The 17,361-nt window shown below is 44.9% G+C and overlaps 1 protein-coding gene across 3 annotated transcripts in view; it reads left to right on the top strand.

The window, feature by feature from the left end:
* gucy1b1 (guanylate cyclase 1 soluble subunit beta 1) overlaps positions 1–17,361 on the top strand; it is a 47,766-nt gene that overhangs the window by 2,771 nt on the left and 27,634 nt on the right. For all 3 annotated transcript variants that reach the window (XM_042345393.1, XM_007906572.2, XM_042345394.1), the window contains one exon: positions 10,204–10,304. In XM_042345393.1, the coding sequence (XP_042201327.1) occupies positions 10,204–10,304 (101 nt within the window). The remainder of the gene's footprint in view (positions 1–10,203; positions 10,305–17,361) is intronic.

The raw sequence follows: 17,361 nt of genomic DNA, 5'->3' as shown, positions 1-17,361 counted from the left end.
TGAATATAATAATAATAATAATCCTTGCATTTGATATAGCGCTTTTCACGTCGGGAGGACGTCCCAAAGCGCTTCACAGAATATACTGTAAAGTGAATTGACTGTATATTTGTGGGCGAACGCGGCAGCTAATTGCGCACAGCAATGTCCCACAAACAGTCGTGGATTGAAAATGACCAATTTATTATTGTTTTTGGTTTTGGAGGGATTATTATGAGGCTCTGTGTGGAGTAAGGAAACTTGCCCAAGGTCTCGCCCTCTGCCTGGAATTGAACTCAGGTCTCTCACTTGCAAAGCGAGTGCTCTAACCACTGAGCTACAGGACTCCACATATACATAGAATTGGCAAGAACAGTGGAAATACTCATTTGTTTCAGAATTAAGTATTACCATATGTGTTTGTTTATGAAATTTGTTCACGTTCAACATTGAGACTCATCAGCTCTAAATCTATTTTATTAGTTAATTGAATTATCTATTACTTGGCTTGAGAGGAAACTCAAAATGTTTTTGTTGGCCTGCCAGCTCTTTTCAAAGTCAGCCCCTTGGGACATCCTCCCGATGTGAAACATGCTATACAAATATAATTCTGTTGTTCTTGTTGTCAGTGCAGATATTATGGAACTTTATAATTTCAATTTCAAATAGATCGTATATATTTGTCACATTAGATTTGATTCACCAAAATGCAGATGGAAACATAGCTGCACATACAAATATGAGCATTGCTGTGAACTTTAATTTCTTTTGGATTTAAAATCATTTGTATATTGAAAGGTTGGTCTCAACAATTAAGAAACATAATTTTAAATTAAATATTTAAGATATAAAGCTCTGTATGAATCAATTAATTTCTAAGTGCTTGGAGACACTGCCCTGCATGGAAGGTGATATATAAGTGCAAGTTGTTGTGTTATCATTTTATTACATGAGTTGACAATATGCACGTAATTTACAAATTAAAGTTGTACTTCGTAATATATTTGTGAGAATGAAAGACAGTAATTGTTAAGGTTTCTAGAGATATAAACTATTAAGCAGAAATTCCACTTGGGTTTAGATTTACCCATTTAACATGACATTTCAGAATACCCAGAATTTGTTTGTATTCCTAAATACAGAGCTTAATTTGAAGCGGTTTTTCTGTAAATTTCTTTTAAAAAATAGTCTACAGATTTAAAATTGAATTCAACAACTTGCCAACTTCTGCAAACTGAAATGTTACATTAAAAGGTAAATCTACACCCAGGTAAATGAGAGGGAAGCATAACATGACAGGAAAACATTTAATATTTGTCTGTGTCTTTAAGCAAGTCTTTATTGTTCATGATTTATATTATTTAAGATTATTTAAGATTAATAGCTAGAATCGTTAAGCGTTCAATTTAGTTTGGGTTCAAGTTATATCAGGCAACTGGCACTCAGAATCATGATGAGTTACATTTGGATCAGAAGTGAGATTCATAAATCTGTAAGTGTGGCTTTACTAAACAACCATAGAAACAGATATTTTAGCATAGAATGTTTTTTGTCCAATCATGTCTGTGGAATCTGAAACTCATCATGAGTATATAATTTTAATATCACTCCAGTATACCTGTTTGTATTTAAAGGAAGTACTATAGTGAGGGTTTTGTTTTGGATATTCTAAATTGTATAATGAAATGGCTAAATCATAGAAAAAAAATGATACGGCATCTTTGACTAGGTGACATCCAAGGATTTGGTCCCTGTTCTCTGATCGTAAGTCATAAATGATCTTCTTAAAGGAACTGTATAAAATATGCCTAAGTTTGCAAAACTTAGTGAAAGCTGAAATAGAAGCGATTAAATTAAAAATCTTCAGAGATTTATAAATCATAAAAATACTGAAACTATAAATATTAAATTGCGTTCTGAATTTACAACTCAATTCAATTTATATCGCCTTTCATGTTTGGGGGACTCCGCAAAGTGTTTAATGCTGATCTCTGGGCACCCGAGCTGGGGGTAGAAGCCACAGGAGGTGGAAAGGCGAAAGATGATTGAAAACTTAGTTCAGGAGCTACACATTGAGATGGACCTTGAACAAGATGAGGGAGGGAGCAAGTTGGAGGGAATCCAGGATGAAATTTCAGTGTGTGGGGGCAGATAAGCTGAAAGCCCATTCACTGATGGTAGTGTGGATAGAGTGGGGATATGATGCTTGCAGGTGCTTGCTGAGCAAAAGAAGTGACTGGGTCGATAGGGTTCAAAGAGGATGCAAAGGTATGGTGGAGTGATGCTATGGAGGGATTTGAGGGTGAAAACGAGGATCTTCAATTTGATATGCAGCGGGATGGGGAGCCAATGGATCCAAGCAAGGATGGAGGTAATAGGCTTGCAGAACCTGGCGTGAGACAGGATACGGGCTGCAGAGCCATGGATAATTTGCATGTATAGGGAAGAACTGAGGATTCTAGCAAGCAGGGCATCAGCATGATGAGAGCATGGTTGACGGTCTCGGTGACCTATTGGTGGAAGAGGGCAGTGTTACAGAGGTGAGGGAAAACTGAACTGGTAAGCAGATGGATGTGGTGTTAGAAGGACAGGTGGGAGTCAAACAAGACATTGAGGATCTGCACCAGCACTGATTCTGTATGGTGAAGTGTGCAGCCATACAAGTTGATGCTGTCAACTTCTGAGTTTAAAATGTATCTACATTTAATCTTCAGCACCCTGCAAAATAATCCATATACTCAATGAACAAAGTAAAATAGTCAGCGTGTATCAACAAATGACTATGTTCAGCACATTGAGTTGAATGGCCCCTGTTGTGAGATTTTTGATCTGGTAAATGTTCAGCTTAGTCCTATGCTAAAAAGGTGCATCGAACTCTGAAATATATGTGTCCAAGAAACTGGACCTTTTTACAATGCAATATATACCATATTGTAATAAATTTGAGAGTGAAATAACATACTGCTTCAGTAGTATGACATAGCAGTATTTTTCATGGCCAACCACGTGTCTGACACATGCAGAAACCCATCACCTTTAGAGTATCTAAACCAGGCTCGCAGTTTCACACATGCATGTGCCATCTACCCGTCTGGAATGGAATGTGTACTCTTTCCCGGGAGGGACATACTCTGCTTACCTAATTCCAGAGAGTATTAGGTACAGGGTGGGTGGCGACAATCAAGTGTGTGTTAGGATACTGCTGGAGTTTAATCAGTTATAACTACGTAGCTCGCACTACCCTACCCATTAGTGTTTTATCTTTCAGAGTTGGCAGGAGCTGAATGGGAATAATCTGTGCCCCGAGTCTGCCCTCCAAGTCCTGTTGACAAAGCCAGCCTGACTGGTCAGCATCTTAGAGGAATGCGGATCAGAAAATAGACTGCTGAGAATTCCCAGTGGGTTGGCTCGATTCCAAAATTCTGTTGCCAAGCACGTAATCTAGAACTATTTTAACCTAACAGAGACTACACTTACCGCTTCCTCCCTTTCCCCAATGGCTCATCATTGAACATATGGCACTTTAGATTGTTGAGCTTGGAAGGTAAATTGGAAATACCAATACACAACAATCATCTGTTATAAATTAATTCAGCTACAGTGCATGTTTATCAATTATATTTTAATCCAGTATTGTTTGAGTATACAGGGCAAGACATTTCTCATACGGTAAGTATATTGACTATTATTAACACAGACCGACTGCAGCACATCAGCAGTCATGGCTTTTTCAATTAAGCTTTAATGATCAATTAAGTTTCTATTAAAATCTTTGGGTTCTGAAACACCAGATAACCAGAGAGTGATGTCTAAGAATATTCCATTTATAAGAATTTTTTTAGGAACGATGGTGGGGAGGGCTACAAATTAAACATTAATTAAACACTTGATTACCTTAACAGTGTAACTTTGTAACAGAAACATGGATTATTAAACCACATTGCTGAGGTCTCTAACTTTACTAACTAGTGGAGAATTGGACTGCTCACCAATTTAGAGAGTTGTGGAGTCAGGGTGTTGGTGTGTTCTTCAACCATGGAATATTTGTTGGCTCTGTACTTTTTATCCAAGTCTTTCATTGGTCCAAGACTCAATTCCTTGAAACTGTTGTCCTTGAAACAACAACAACAAAATCACATTTATGTAGTGCCTTTCACGTCGGGAGGACATCCCAAGGTGTTGGACAGACAGATTTTTGGGCTGAGGGTCAGGGTGGGGGAGGTGGGAGGGCAGGGGAGGGGAGGAAGCAGGGAGATCGAAAGCACGGTCGAAGAGGAGGGTCTTGAGGTGGGTCTTGAAGGTGGTGAGGGAGGGGGCGAAATGGAGGGACTGCGGGATGGAGTTCCAGAGGGTGGGTGCAGAGTGGCGAAAGGCCCACCCGCCGATAGTGTGGCGAGCAATGCAGGGGACGTGAAGCAAGCCGGCGCCCGCTGAGCAGCAGGAGCAAACAGGATTCTAGGGGGTTAGGAGATTGGAGAGGTAGGGGGAGCAAGACCATGGAGGGCTTTGAAGGTGAGGACCAGGAGCTTGAACTGAATCCTCTGTGTGATGGGAAGCCAGTGCAGTTCGGCAAGGATGGGGGTGATAGGGTCACGGAGCCTAGTGCGGGAGAGGATACGGGCTGCAGAGTTCTGGATTATCTGCAGCCTGTGGAGAGAGGAGTTGGGAAGGGCGACAAGCAGAGCATTTTCATAGTCGAGCCTAGAGGTGATGAAGGCATGAATAAGAGTTTCGATGGCCTGAGGGGTGAGGTAGTGGCGGAGTCAGGCGATGCTACGGAGGTGAGGGAAGGCAGAGCGGGTCATGGCTTGAATGTGGGGGAGAAAAGACAGTTGAGGGTCGATCAAGACACCTAGGTTCCTGACTGGCTTGGTGAGTTATAGTGTGCGACCATGGACGTTGATGCTGCCAGTATCTGAGGTGCTGAGGCGCTGGCGCGAGCCAATCAGGAGGGCCTCAGTCTTGCTCGCATTCAACTGTAGGAAATTTGCCCTTATCCAGGACTTGATGTCCGACAGACAGTCTGTCAGCACAGCAGTGGTCCTGGAGTTGAGGGTGGAGGCAGAAAGATAGAGTTGGGTGTCATCCGCATACATATGGAAGTTGCCCCATATCTGTGGATGATGCCACCAAGGGGGAGCATGTGAATATTAAAGAGGAGAGGGCCAAGGACAGAGTCCTGGGGACCCCAGATGTGACAGTGCGGGGGCTGGAGGAGAAACCCTTAGAGGCAATGAAGTGGAGACGGTGAGAGAGATAGGAATCGAACCAGGTAAGGGCAGATCCGTGAAGATTGAGTAAAGTGGAGAGGCGATGTGTGAAGATGGAGTGGTTCACGGTGTCCAAGGCGGGAGAGAGGTCGAGGATGACAAGGAGGCAAAGGGAACCCTGCTCACAGATGTTCAGAATGTCATTAGTGACTTTGACCAGGGCTGTTTCCGTGCTTTGGGCAGCGCAGAAGATGGATTGGAGGGGTTGAAAGGGAATGGCGAGAGAGAAAGGAGCGGACCTGGACCTTGGAGAGGAATGGGAGGTTAAAGGTGGGGCGGTAACTGGAGAGGAGGGATGGATCCAGGGAAGGTTTTTTCAGAATGGGGGTGATGACGGCTGTTTCTAGGGGGGTTGGGAACTGAACCGATGGACAAGGAGAGGATGATGACATCGGTCAGGAGTGGGGAGGGCCAGAAGGTGGAGCTGGGGACGAGGAGAGAGGTGAGGATGGGATCGAGGGAGCAGGTGGTGGGTTTGAGTTTGCAGACAATAATGGTGAGGGAAGAGAGAGAGATAGGGTCGAAGGAGTATATGGGTGGATGGGTGGGGGGTGGGTCATGAGGGAAAGGTGATGTGGTGGTGGCTGTGTACGGGGCTGCGGTGGCCTCGATTTTAGATTCGAGGAAGTCCAGCATTTCCTCACAGTTGGAGTTTGAGGCGAGGATGGGTGACTTATGGGAAGGTGGACGGGGGAGACGATTAGTGGTGGAAATGAAGGCGTGTATGAGGGTTTCGGCAACCTGTGGTGTGAGACAGTGTCGGAGCCAGGCAACGTTGCGGAGGTGGGGGAATGCTTAGCAAAGTTGAGTGTGCAACCATGGATGGTGATGCTGTCAGCGCCTGAGGTGTGGAGGCGCTGACGGGAGCCAATCAGGAGAGCCTCGGTCTTGTTGACATTCAACTGAAGAAAGTTAGCTCTCATCCAGGACTTGATGTCTGACAGACATTCTGTGAGGACAGCAATGGTCCTGGAGTCAAGAGTGGAGGCAGAGAGGTAGAGTTGGGTGTTATCTGCATACATGTGCAAGTTGACCCCATGTCTGCGGATGATGTCACCAAGGGGAAGCATATTGAAGAGAAGGGGACCAAGGACAGAGCCCTGAGAAACGCCGCACGAGACGGTCTGGGGGCTAGAGGAGAAGCCATTTGAGGAGATGAGGTCCAGGCGGTGTGAGAGGTACGATCTGAACCAATCAAGGACAGCGCTGTGGAGATTGATGTGAGAGGAGAGGCGGTGGATGAGGATAGAGTGGTCAACGGTGTCGAAAGCAGCAGAGAGGTCAAGGAGGACGAGGAGACAGAGGGAGCCCTGGTTGTAGATGGACCGAATGTCATTTGTCACTTTGATCAGGGCTGTGTCTGTGCTGTGGGCGGTACGGAAACCCGACTGGAGGGGTTCGAGAAGGGAGTGGCAGGAGAGGAAGGAGCGAAGCTGAGAAGCAACAACTCATTCCAGGACCTTGGAGAGGAAGGGGAGATTTGATTTGAATCATATAACCATGATACAGTATATACAAACGCAGCTGTATGCAATTTTAAATGTGATTGAAAAAGTAAATGCAAAACAATACTTTAGGATGCACCATGATAGGAGAACATGAGATAGATTTAAAGTTGCAAATAGCAATTTCAGGAAGCTTTTCGTTACTCTGAGGGCAATTACTGACTAGAACAGATTGCCAGGAAAGGTGTTAACACCAGGGCACTGGATTAATTAAACAAATACAGCTTGAAGATGTTGCAATGCGAGGACAGTAATGTGTGTATTCCGAAAGAATGAGATCGTATGGGCTGAAGGGACTTCTCCATCCAAACTAATCTTGTGATTTTGTAATTTTATTAAAGGGATTTTATTCTGTTTTTTTAATCTGATCTGGGTTTGCTGCATTTTGGCAAAGTGGCACATGTGGTCGTAGAAAAGGCATAAATGCTGCTCCTGACTATTCTGTAAATGCTCAACACTAATCCGGTTACTTGTCCTGTACTGTGAGCAAGAAACTTGTGAACAAGACTCCAATGATGGTAGAGATTAGACAAATTCCCTCCTCGCCCCAAACGAAGAAAAGTAATGTCTATGTGGAGAGTGTCTCTGCAAAACAGTATCTAAACCAAACAGGGAACTATATTAGTTTTGGATGGTCTTAAGCATAGTGTCAGATACCTGGCTAACCAAAGAAAAAGTAATCAGTGACTTTAAATGTTCCCTACCATGTGACATCATCGTGATGATGAATTGTGGATTACTAAAAGGGCACTTTAAAAGGACTCTTAAAAATAGCAGCACATGTAAACAAAGACGTAAGAAATGCAAATAGATTCCTTGGTTTTATGTCCAGAGGAATAGAATATAAAAGTAGGGAAGTAATATTAAATGTATATAAAACCTTGGTTAGACTATTTCGAGTACCTATATATAGTCCTGGTCACCATATTACAGGAAGGATATTGTAGCAATGTAGAGAGGGGACCTGAATAGAGTTGTTTAAGATTATGAACATATTTAATAAGGTGGATGTTGATATGCTAGTAAATCCAAAACAAGGGGGTTAAATATAAGATAGCTAGTAGTAGATCTAATGGGGAATTTAGGAGGAACTTATTCACACAGAGAGCAGTGGGAATATGGAACTCACTGCTGGAAGCTGTGTCTGAAGCAAAAAAAGCATCAGTATTTTTAAAAGACAACTTGACGCATACATGAGGGAAAAGGGAATCGTTATAGGTAAGGGGAATAGGATGGGTGGGGACTTGTGTACAGTATAAGCACCGGCACAGATTAGTTGACTTGCATCCGTACCATATTAGTCATGCTAATGTATTTCATTTGTGAATGGACACCTAATAGTCAAATTGCAGTATAATTACATCACTTCTGTTTTTTGCTTTCATCTACATGTCAGTATATCATGGGCAGTTTGTACTGTTATACAAATGCATATGCATTACTGATCATAAGCCTACATTTCACAATAACATTGTACAGAGACGTTCTTTTGATGCAATGGTGTGTAATAGAATTGCTTGCATTAAATGTATGTACCCCATTGCTGTATATTACAGTCTTTGCCTTTATTATATTCTGAATTTTAAAATTCATCAATTCCTTTTTAGATGTAATGTGTGATTTTCAAACCACAGCTCTGTTGTTTAAATTCCACACGTGTGAAATGGATTCTCAGATAAAGCTTTGTGTAAATTTATATATGCTGAAAATAAAGAGTTGGTGCTTTAGGTTGAGAGTTGTACATGCCACAAATCTAATAATGGGAAATTCGATATGTATGTATCAATTAATCCAATGGGCCACATGCTTTCCTGCTGCACTTTTGTTGAGATTAGATCCACACGTAGCATTAAAAACAAAATAAACAATTTACATGTTATTTCCTTCCAGCTGCATTTACAGGATGATCAAAACAGGAAGCAACAGTGAAAATGACATGGGAGCATTAAAACAAAACTGTGTCATGGAATAAGTGAAAGCCAAAAAATAGTGGGCCAGTTTCTTGAAGCGAAAGTCATTGAAGCCAAATCATCTGAAATAGGAGTTTTTCAAACTTCATCTCAATTGCCCCAGTTTGTCAGTTTCCCATTGTTTACTTGGTTCAGTATTCATTGGTGAAAGTGATTTAATTTCCATTGTTTCACCTTAATACTGGAACACCTCATGACCAAAAAACATTGGTTTAAAGGGAGCAATGGGCAGAACACAATGCAGGGAGTAAAACTGAGTTTTCAAGCCGTATCTAACTAGAACTGTCTGGTTCCATTATTTGTTGTTCAACTTGTTCTCCTAAAAGTGAGAAATAATGGAGTCCTGTAGCTTAGTGGTTAGAGCACTCGCCTCGCAAGCAAGAGGACCTGGGTTTGGTTCCTGGGCAGGGCAAAACATTGGGCAAGTTTTCTTACTCCACACGCCTCTGTTTACTTTGCAGTAAGTAGGAACCCAGTTGTCAGTCGATTGGCGGATCACTTTTCCGGGGGTAATAATTCCTTAAAAAAAAAATATTTTGGTCACACAATCCATGACTATTTGTGGGACACTGCTGTGCGCAATTGGCTGCCATGTTTCACCCACAAGATATGCTGGAGTCCTGTAGCTCAGTGGTTAGAGCACTCGCTTTGCAAGTGAGAGACCTGAGTTCAATTCCAGGCAGAGGGTAAAACCTTGGGCAAGTTTCCTTACTCCACACACTTAATAATAATGCCTCCAAAACCAAAACCAATAATAAATTGGTCATTTTCAATCTACGACTGTTTGTGGGACATTGCTGTGCGCAATTGGCTGCCGCGTTCGCCCACCAATATACAGTCAATTCACTTTACAGTATATTCTGTGAAGCGCTTTGGGACGTCTAGAAGACGTGAAAAGCACTATATCAAATGCAAGGATTATTATTATTATTATAATGCTGTCAATTCACTTTACAGTATATCTTGTAAAGTGCTTTGGGACATCTTGAAGACGTGAATAGGTGCTATAACAAATGCAGTCATTATCATTATTGCCAGGGTGCAGTTCCATGGGCGTCATCTGTTCTCCAGTCGCTCACTCAAGTGGTCATTTATAATGTCATCCTAGACTAGAGGGTGCTGGCACCCAATGCACCTGCCCACATTTAATCTGCTCAATCAGAAGGGTTCACGAAGTATTAATAAGGAGTGATAACTCTGGCTCATTTTTCTCCCTTCCAAACTCTGAAGTATCATTGCCAGTTGAATTATTGAGAGAGGCCAGATGTAACCAGAACTTTAAAAGCAAAAAACACAGTGACAAAGTGCCACTGAAACAACAGATATTGTAGAGATATCTATAATGGCACTGTTTGAAATTGGATAACAATTCAGCATTAACATAACTTTTATTGCTTTTTAATAGCATTAAGTGTCTGTAAATGCATAAAATACCATAAAGCTGTCTTATTTTGTGAAATCATTTTCTCAATCCTGCAGAAAGGAAGCACAACTGGATGTGGAAGGGCAATTTCTGGTACGGATTATATATGATGATTCCAAAACATACGATCTAGTAGGTGCAGCAAGCAAAGTCCTCAGTAAGTATGTTTTTGACATAATGTTAAGAGTAATAATTATCACTTAAACAAGAGGAGATAATTTGTTTCATTCCAAATTGGGCGATTGAATAATGATTGAACCATAAATTTATTTTCAGTGATCATCATGTTAATTTTTATCTTAATTTAACTTAACTTAAACATGTTAATCTTGTAGTTAATCCCTCCTATCTGAGTCATCTTCTTCCTTTGCCATGCTTCCTGTTCCAGCACCTCAACAGTTATGTTTATTTTGCCTCTACCTGCCTGAACTTACTTCTTGTCACGAGAAGTTGGTAGATCCTTCCGAATATTTGATCGCTGACCTCAATTCCACATCTTCTTTCCTCAAACTTTGTTCACTTTGTTCGATCTCACAAGTGTCAGAAAAGCAGCTCCCAGCCTTTTCCCTGAGCTGCCTTTTCATCTTTGTTTTTGCCAGTTCAATCCTTGATTCTCGCTTTGTGCCATCTTTGATCACTAATGTGACAGCCTGGCTCAGTTAGTAGCGCTCTTGCCTCTGAGTCAGAAATTTGTGGGCCCAGAGTTGGGACTTTGATTAGCAACTAACATTTACATAGCGTCTTTCATGTGGGTAGTGTCTTGGAATGCTTAAAAGTGGTGTGGTTTGACACTGGAAAGAGAGGGCAGGTGACCGAAGGCATGTTCGAAGAGGAAAGCCTTCGGGTGTGATTTGAAGAGAGCGGAGAGGGGGCAAGACAGAGCGATTGAGGCAGGGAGTTCCAAAGATTCATGCTTAAAGTGGTTAAACTCATGTTGTCTATGCTGACACGCGAATAAAGTGCTGGGGGAATGCTGCACTTCACAGTGACATCCGGATGTGAAATTGAGGTTCCGTCCACTTGTTCAGGTAGACGTTAAAGATCTCATGGCACTTCTCGAAAAGAGAAAGGAATTTCTCCAGGCCAACGATCACCCCAGATAAAGTTGGTCCGTCACATCATGGGTGTTTGTGGGACATTGCTGCGTACAAATTGGCTGCCACATTCATCTGCAAAATCCATAATAATAACAAATTATTTCTATAACGGCTTTCACGTCTAGAGGATGACTCAAAGCGCTGGACAGTCAAGGATGTGCACCTGGTATCACTAAGTTTCTGAGTAAATCTTGTGAAGTGCTTTGAGATATTTTTCTGTAAAAATTCATCTAATGCAAAGGATTGTCATTATTATGAATAAAAATAATAAAAAGGTGAGAATGCCAAAGGCTTTTCAATTGTAAAGCATATATTCAGCATTGCCCACATCCCCAGATTCCTTGACCAAATAAAATCGATCAGGCTCTCAGTAACATCAACAGAAAACACATTCCATTGCTGCTGTGAGGCCGACTACATTCTTGCTTTACAGTCTGCCCCAATGATGAATGCAATCATGTTTCAGTTGCACTTGAACATCAGCTAAATCCGCTTTGCTCAGCCTCCTCAAACAGCAACCGTATTTGTATATCAGACTGCATTTAATAGGAACTGCTCAGCCAGCCATCCAGATCAGCTTTGGATCAAACATATCCTTTCCTCTGGCTTTATTCCCATTCCCTTAAAAACTGCCACCATCACTCCCACCTTGAAAAAACCCTCCCTTGATGCGTCGCAGCTATCAAGCTACCGGCCCATCTCCAACCTCCCCTTCCTGTCCAAGATCCTGGAACGAGTTGTCGCCACCCAGCTGCGCTCTTTCATCTCCAACCATTCACTATTCGAACCCCTTCAGTCGGGTTTCTGTGCTGCCCATAGTACAGAAACTGCCCTGGTCAAGGTCACCAATGACATCCTGACCATCTGTGACCAGGGCTCCCTCTGCCTCCTCGTCCTCCTCGAGCTATCGGCAGCATTCAATACGGTCGACCACGCTATCCTCCTCCACCGCTTGTCCTCCCACCTAAACCTTCAAGGCCCTGTCCTTGAGTGGTTTAGGTCGTACCTCTCCCACCGTCTTCACTTTGTCTCCACAAATGGTTTTCCTCCGGCCTCTGCACTGTCTCGTGCGGTGTCCCTCAGGGCTCTGTCCTCGGTCCCTTCCTCTTCATCCTCTATATGCTCCCCCTTGGTGACATCATCCGCAGACATGGGGTTAACTTCCACATGTATGCGGATGACACCCAACTCTACCTTTCCTCCTCTACCCTCAACTCCACGACCACCGATGCCCTGACAGCCTGTCCTTTCTTCCTGATATCCGCGCCACAACTGGCACCGCCTTCCATCACCTCCGGAATATCGCCAGACTACGGCACTACCTCACCCCTCACGTTGCTGAAACTCTGGTCCACGCCTTTATCACCTCAAGGCTGGACTATGGGAACTCTCTCCTCGCCGGCCTTCCCGGTACCTCCCTCCACAAGCTGCAAGTCATTCAGAACTCTGCAGCTCGTGTACTGTCCCGCACTAGCTTCGGGACCACATCACTCCCACCCTCGCTCGCCTCCACTGGCTCCCCATCCCCCAGAGGATCGAATTCAAGATCCTCATCCTCACCTACAAGGCCATTCACGGCCTTGCTCCCTCCTACCTCTCCGACCTACTATCCCCCTACCTACCTGCCCGTACCCTCCGTTCCTCTGGCTCCGGTCTGCTCCACATCCCCCGCCCCAACCGCCCTACCATCGGTGGCCGGGCCTTCAGCCTCTCAGCCCCTAGGCTCTGGAACTCTATCCCCCAGTGCCTTCGCCTTGCTTCCTCCCTTTCCTCCTTCAAGGCAGGTCTCAAGACCTTTCTCTTTGACCGTGCCTTCAGCTCCCCTCTCGACTCTCTACCCCTTCCTCGCTCCCTCCCTTCCCTCCCCTCACCCTGACCATTTCCCCCCTGCTCGTGTCCTGACCCAACTGTACAGCGCCTTGGGACGTCCTCCCGACGTGAAAGGCGCTCAATAAATGGAATCTTGTTGTTGTTTATTTGTATTCTCTGATACTGACTCCATCTCCATTCTGTGGCTCCATTGATTCTGTAGATGTTGATCAACTTCCGGTTCCTTACCTAAATGGCAATTTTAAGAGGGTCATGAGAGTGTATTCAATTGACTTGTTCTTACCTAACATCAATACACATCTTTTTCCTTCTTAATAGCACACAATTTAATTCTAGGCGATAGATTAATTTCATATCGCATTGTCAGCCCAATTACCCAATCTTTTCTTGTCTTATCTGACATTAGGGCTGTTCTTTTTTACAACAATACCGACTTGCTGTTGCCTACCTTCATGTAGACTAATGTTTTGGAACACTTTAGAGAGATGGTGACAGATACCAGGTTGGGGTGAGGTGGAAAGTGTGGTTAGCATAGTCATGGTCAAAGACGAAGGTTTGAGGTGGCTTTTGAAGAGAAGGCTTGATGGAGAGTTTCAGAGGGAAGGCTCTGAAAACTTGTCCAACAATTGTGGGATAAAAGGAGGGGAGCAGACCTGAGTATTCTGAGTGGAGGCACCAAGCAGGAAAATGAGGCCGGGGAAAATCACAAAGGTAGGCAGGTTGAAAGGAATAAAAGGAATAGTAGGGAAGAGTGAGGATCTTGATGTTGATTCTTTGGGGACAGTGAAGTCTGGCTGTGATGAGCATGTGAAACTTCTTGTGGGTAAGGAAGCAGGGTGGAGTTTTGGATGAGCTGAAGCTTGTGGATGGTGTAGTTGGGTAGATTGGCAATGAGGATATTTGAAACGTTGAGTCTGGACTTGACAAAGGGGTGGATGAGGGTTTTGGAATGGTTGGCCTGCGGTAGGAACACAGTAGGTTGATGTGACAAAGATGCAGAGAGTAGTCTTGATCAGAGGCTAGATGTGAGGGAGAAAAGAGAGTTGAGGGTCGAACCGAAAGCAATGTTGTGCACTGATTTATTGAGTTGCATTGAGAGATCGGGAAGGTGAAGCAAGTTGGAGCTAATAGCAAGAGAGCTTCTTGATGGGAGCTGATGATGATGGCTTTCGATTTGTGAGCTGATGAAAGTTGAGGTTATCCAGAATATCAGTAGACTTCAGGGTAAAAGAGGTAGATTTGGGTGTCATCCACATACATGTGGATATTAATCTCAAGTTTACAAATGATATCACCAAGGGAGAGCACGCAGGTAAGGAAAGGGAGAGGAATGAGGATAGAGAAGTTAGATACTACAGATGACAATGTAAGGGCAGGAGAAGAAGCTATTGAAGGAAACAAAGTGTCCCCCGCCCGGCCCGCCCCACCATCGGCATCCGGACCTTTAGCCTCTCTGTCCGCACCCTCTGGAACTCCATCCCACATTCCCTTCGCCTCGCTTCCTCCCTTGTTTCCTTCAAGACATGCCTCAAGTCCTTCCTCTTAGACTGTGCCTTCAGCTACCCTCCTACCCTTTCTGCCCTCCACCCTCCCTGATCCCAACCCACCCCACCTCCCCGCTCAGGTCCTAATCCCTTACTGTTCAGCGTCTTGGGACGTCCTATTGATGTGAAAGACGCTTTACAAATGTAATTTTGTATTGTATTGTATTCTGTTGTATTCTTTTGTATTGTATTGTATTCTGTTGTATCGTGCACTTTGAGACGTCTCAACAATGTGATAAGGCACTATATCAATTGCAAGGATTATTCTTTTTATGTATTGTATTGTGCTGAGTTAGCGGATCCTGCTGGCACAGCAGTCACGGCACTGCAATTGGCTGTAATACCTTTGGTTATGGAGGAAAACATCATACAGTGTTTTGACTCCAGGATTGCTATACAGATACTATTGCTTGAAGTTGCATGTGTATAGACATTTGGTTGCGAACAAGATTGTTCTCAATTGTGACTCCCCCACAACCATCCGGCCACGAAGAGTCTGCCAACTCTCACTTTAAAAACACACCCATACAAAATGGTAATTTAGGAAATTTACTGAGGATGACCTGTTCTTGTGGAACTGTACCCCAGTAGAAGAAAAAGAGTCAAAGAGGGGACGGGTAAAAATGGTTAGATCGGAGTCCTGTAGCTCAGTGGTTAGAGCACTGGCCTTGCAAGCAAGACATCTGGGTTCAATTTCAGGCAGGGCGAAACCTTGGGCAAGTTTCCTGACTCCACACGCCTAATAATAATCCCTCCAAAACAAAACAATAATAAATTGGCCATTTTCAATCCACGACTGTTTGTGGGACACTGCTGTGCGCAATTGTCTGCCACGTTTCGCCCACAAAGATACAGTCAATTCACTTTACAGCATATTCTGTGAACAACAACAACAACAACAAGATTCCATTTATAAAGCGCCTTTCACGTCAGGAGGACGTCCCAAGGCGCTGCACAGTTGGGTCATGACCCGAGCAGGGGGGAAATGGTCAGGGTGAGGGGAGGGAAGGGAGGGAGCAAGGAGGGGGGAAATGGTCAGGGTGAGGGGAGGGAAGGGAGGGAGCGAGGAGGGGGAAGAGAGTCGAGAGGGGAGCTGAAGGCTCGGTCAAAGAGAAAGGTTTTGAGACCGGCCTTGAAGGAGGAAAGGGAGGAAGCAAGGCGAAGGCACTGGGGGATGGAGTTCCAGAGCCTGGGGGCTGAGAGGCTGAAGGCCCGACCACCGATGGTAGGGCGGTTGGGGCGGGGGAATTGGAGCAGACCAGAGCCAGACGAACGGAGGGTACGGGCAGGTAGGTAGGGGGATAGTAGGTTGGAGAGGTAGGAGGGAGCAAGGCCGTGAATGGCCTTGTAGGTGAGGATGAGGATCTTGAAGTCAATCCTCTGGGGGATGGGGAGCCAGTGGAGGCGAGCGAGGGTGGGAGTGATGTGGTCCCGAAGCCTGGTGCGGGACAGTACACGAGCTGCAGAGTTCTGAATGACCTGCAGCTTGTGGAGGGAGGTGGCGGGAAGGCCGGCGAGGAGAGAGTTCCCATAGTCCAGCCTTGAGGTGACAAAGGCGTGGACCAGGGTTTCAGCAGCGTGAGGGGTGAGGCAGTGCCGTAGTCTGGCGATGTTCCGAAGGTGATGGAAGGCGGTGCCAGTTGTGGTGCGGATGTAAGGGAGAAAGGACAGCTCAGGGTCGAACAAAACGCCGAGGTTCCTGACTGGCTTTGAGAGGTGGAGAGTGCAGCCTTGGATGCTGATGGTGTCAGCGCCTGAGGTGTGGAGGCGCTGACGTGAGCCAATCAGGAGGGCCTCGGTTTTTCGCTCGTTGAGCTGAAGAAAGTTGTCTCTCGTCCAGGACTCGATGTCGGACAGGCAGCTGTCAGGACATCGGTGGTCGTGGAGTTGAGAGTAGAGGAGGAAAGGTAGAGTTGGGTGTCATCCGCATACATGTGGAAGTTAACTCCATGTCTGCGGATGATGTCACCAAGGGGGAGCATATAGAGAGTGAAGAGGAGGGGACCGAGGACAGAGCCCTGAGGGACACCACATGAGACAGTACGGGGGGTGGAGGAGAAGCCATTCGTCGAGACAAAGTGAAGACGGTGAGAAAGGTACGTCCTAAACCATTCAAGGACAGTGCCTTGACGGTTGAGGTGGGAGGACAAGCGGTGGAGTAGGATAGCGTGGTCGACCGTATCGAATGCTGCCGATACGGTCGAGGAGGACGAGGAGACAGAGGGAGCCCTGGTCACAGATGGTCAGGATATCATTGGTGACCTTGACCAGGGCAGTTTCTGTGCTATGGGCAGCACGGAAACCTGACTGAAGGGGTTCGAAAAGTGAATGGGTGGAAAGGAAAGAGCGCAGTTGGGAAGGCGACAACTCTTTCCAAGACCTTGGAGAGAAAGGGGAGGTTGGAGATGGGCCGGTAGCTTGATAGCTGCGACGCATCAAGGGAGGGTTTTTTCAGGGTGGGCGTGATGGTGGCAGTTTTTAATGGAATGGGGACAGAGCCAGAGGAGAGGGACAGGTTGATGATGTCAGTGATATGTGGGGCAAGAAAGTGGAGCTGGGAGATAAGGAGTGGAGTGGGGATGGGGTCAAGGGGGGGGGTCAAGGGGGGGTGAAGCGCTTTGAGACGTCTAGAAGACGTGAAAAGCGCTTTATCAAATGCAAGGATTATTATTTTATTAGAGAAATAAAGTCACTTTGATAATCAATGTATTGGCATTTCATTTTATCATTCATCTGTATGCTA

The sequence above is a fragment of the Callorhinchus milii genome, unplaced genomic scaffold, assembly GCF_018977255.1.
Source record: "Callorhinchus milii isolate IMCB2004 unplaced genomic scaffold, IMCB_Cmil_1.0 Scaffold44, whole genome shotgun sequence".
Classification (NCBI taxonomy): Eukaryota; Metazoa; Chordata; class Chondrichthyes; order Chimaeriformes; family Callorhinchidae; genus Callorhinchus; species Callorhinchus milii.
This window is presented reverse-complemented; position numbering and strand designations above follow the sequence as displayed.